At 50.1% G+C, this 3,264-nt stretch overlaps 1 protein-coding gene across 1 annotated transcript in view; it reads right to left on the reverse strand.

The window, feature by feature from the left end:
- Positions 1–3,264, reverse strand: part of LOC123987206 (ral GTPase-activating protein subunit beta-like) — a 55,726-nt gene that overhangs the window by 39,883 nt on the left and 12,579 nt on the right. Inside the window, exons 4-6 of the mRNA XM_046075873.1 lie at positions 2,642–2,828; positions 2,434–2,565; positions 769–911 (exon numbers count right to left, since the gene is read on the reverse strand). Of these exons, the coding sequence (XP_045931829.1) occupies positions 769–911; positions 2,434–2,565; positions 2,642–2,828 (462 nt within the window). The remainder of the gene's footprint in view (positions 1–768; positions 912–2,433; positions 2,566–2,641; positions 2,829–3,264) is intronic.

Genomic DNA, 3,264 nt, shown 5'->3' on the forward strand with positions numbered 1-3,264 from the left:
GCTCGAAAAAGTCCATTAAGACTCTTCAGCTGATCCAGAATGCTGCAGCTCGTGTTCTGACAGGAACCAGGAAAAGAGATCATATTTCTCCTGTTTTAGCTTCTTTGCATTGGCTTCCAGTAAAATCCAGAATAGAATTTAAAATCATTCTTCTTACCTACAAAGCTCTTAATGGTCAGGCACCATCTTATCTTAAAGAGCTCATAGTACCTTACTACCCCACCAGAGCACTGCGCTCCCAGAATGCAGGGTTACTTGTGGTTCCTAGAGTCTCCAAAAGTAGACTTGGAGCCAGAGCGTTCAGCTATCAAGCTCCTCTCCTGTGGAACCAGGTTCCAGTTTGGGTTCAGGAGGCAGACACCATCTCCACATTTAAGAGTAGGCTTAAGACTTTCCTCTTTGATAAAGCTTATATTAGTATTATTTTACATCTCTGTGTTGGGCTACTGTGTGTTCACTTTCCCCCTGTGCTGTCTCTCTCTCTCCAGCTGTTTGAGGCAGATGACTTTCCCCCCCTCTGAGTCCAGGTCCTGCTCAAGGTTTTTACCTGTTGAAGGGAGATTTTCCTTGCCTGTGTGGCCAGGTGTTTGCTCATGGTGGGAACTGCTGTATTCTTTTTACAAAGAGTACGGTCTAGAGCTGCTCTATATGACAGCGTAGGTAGGGAGGTAGGTAGGGAGGTAGGGAGGTAGGGAGGTAGGTAGGTAGGGAGGTAGGTAGGGAGGTAGGGAGGTAGGTAGGGAGGTAGATAGATAGATGTCAGTGTACCCAGGAAGGCATCGACCAGCGCGCTGACTCCTCTCATGGCTCTGAAGAAGACATTTGGCAGCTGACTATCTCCACTCAACGCCTCCTGCTGAGAGGAAGGAGTTGAACCGACAATCCCCAGGTGGCTGAGGTCCACTGGGTTACTGGAAAAAGAAGTTACTGATGCTTGAAGAAGATCTACTGTAGTTAGTGATCACATAATGCTCAGAGTTCTACAACATACATGTCTGTGGGTTGAAAACTCCATCCCTCCATCAGTCAAGCACTTATCCCAGTTTGGGTCGTGGGAGCAGCAGCATCCTTACAAGATGCCCAAACCACCTCAACTGGCTCCTTTCAACGCAAAGGAGCAGCAGCTCCACTCCGAGTTCCTCATGCTGACTTGGGTTCTCACCCTATCTTAAGGGAAAGGCCAGCCCCCGTCCAGAGAAACCCCATTATGGCCGCTTATACTCGCGTTCTAGTACTTTCAGTCTTGACCCGGCCTTCATGACCATAGGTGAGTAGGAACAAAAATTGACCAGTAGATCAATAGCTTTGCCTTCTGGCTCAGCTGTCTTTTTGTCACGTCAGCGGTGCGGCAGAAAATTCCCTCAGTTGGAGGGCTTCCCTGACCACCAGTGTCCACCACGGTGTTAGAGGCTTATAGCCCCTCAGGCACCTAAGACCTTAAGTCTTAAGTCATCCTTATGTACAAACAGTGGTCATTCTAGATAATCCATGATGGGCATAGGAGTCCAACAACAAACAACTACTCCGTTTAGATCAGGGAGGCCAGTCCTCTCAATCACGCCTCTCCAGGTGTCTCCATGTCTCCATCAATGCCCACATGTGCGTTGAAGTCTCCCAGCAGAACTATGGAGTCCTCTACAGGAGCCCAATACAGGATCTCCAAGAAGGTCGAATACTCCAAACTGCTGTTCAGTGTGTTTGCACATGCAGCAGTTTTCCCTCCCACCACCTCATCCACTGGTAAACTCCACCAGATCTAGCGCTCTACCTCCTGCACAAGCTCCACTGCCGTCAAGGCCACTGACCTTCACCGCCACCCTTGGGGCAGCGCACCCGACCCCCACGGTTCTTCTCATGGGTGGTGGACCAATAGGATGGAGAGGGGCTCCAGACAACACAGTCCTCAGGTTCCTAGGGAACCAAAACCCTCTCCACCACAATAAGAAAGAAAAATAAAAGCATAAAGCAGTGGAATATAAAGGATCCAATAAAATTTGGGGATAATATAGTTAGGAAAAGTATTTGAGGACAAGCGACGACGGACCCAGTGGAAGATATGAAATGATTGTGGATGTGTTATCAGGGTCGCCTCAGGAAGCTCAACGCTCAACATAAAAACATTTCCCAGCGGCCATGTTGGAGGCTCTGTGGAGAACTAAAGAAGAACCACACTCATGTTGTCTATACAACCAGAAAAGATACTGTGGCATATGTAACTCATGAACCAAGGGAACATGGACAGGTTTAACTTATAGCAGCAAAAAGCTTGCATAGGAAAAAGGTGTAGAGCTGAGCCTCCTGAGGGGAAGAGAACGGTTCAATGGAAAAACTGCCTGCTGAGAGTTACAGGACATATTTTTCATGATATTTCAAATACTGAAAAAACAACAAAACATACATTTAGGACATTTACCTGTAGTGAGTGAGTGTTACCTGAGCAGGTGCAGGAACCTGAACCAGGTGTGAGGGACTCGCTCTTCATCCATGTCTGCAGGGATCAGAGCAGCGTCTTCATCTGGGATTTTAAAGGGAGGGAAGGACGGGCCGAAGGTCAGCAGCAACAACCTGAACCCACAACACAAATATAAATACTGCCATGAGCTCAGAGGTGGTACTGAGAACTACAGGTGTGTTTGTTTACCTGGAGGTCAGGGCGGCGATGACTCGGCTCCACTGCTCCACCACTGCAGGCTGATGTCTCCAGCTGCTCAACATCTGTCTGCCCGTCTGCCACAGACAGCGAGACGGAAAACACCGAGAACAAGACAGCAACCACACCTCAAACAGCACCGCCATAGACAGGTGAGACAGCTGCTCCGACACTCCGCCTGCAGACAGACAGGTGAGAGACAGACAGGTGAGAGACAGCTGCTCCGACACTCCGCCTGCAGACAGTAGGTGAGAGACAGACAGGTGAGAGACAGCTGCTCCGACACTCCGCCTGCAGACAGACAGGTGAGAGACAGACAGGCTGCTCCGACACTCCGCCTGCAGACAGTAGGTGAGAGACAGACAGGTGAGAGACAGCTGCTCCGACACTCCGCCTGCAGACAGACAGGTGAGAGACAGACAGGTGAGTGACAGCTGCTCCGACGCTCCGCCTGCAGACAGTAGGTGAGAGACAGACAGGTGAGAGACAGCTGCTCCGACACTCCGCCTGCAGACAGACAGGTGAGAGACAGACAGGTGAGAGACAGCTGCTCCGACACTCCGCCTGCAGACAGACAGGTGAGAGACAGACAGGTGAGAGACAGCTGCTCCGAC

The sequence above is a fragment of the Micropterus dolomieu genome, linkage group LG18 (assembly GCF_021292245.1).
Source record: "Micropterus dolomieu isolate WLL.071019.BEF.003 ecotype Adirondacks linkage group LG18, ASM2129224v1, whole genome shotgun sequence".
In the NCBI taxonomy this organism is placed as follows: Eukaryota; Metazoa; Chordata; class Actinopteri; order Centrarchiformes; family Centrarchidae; genus Micropterus; species Micropterus dolomieu.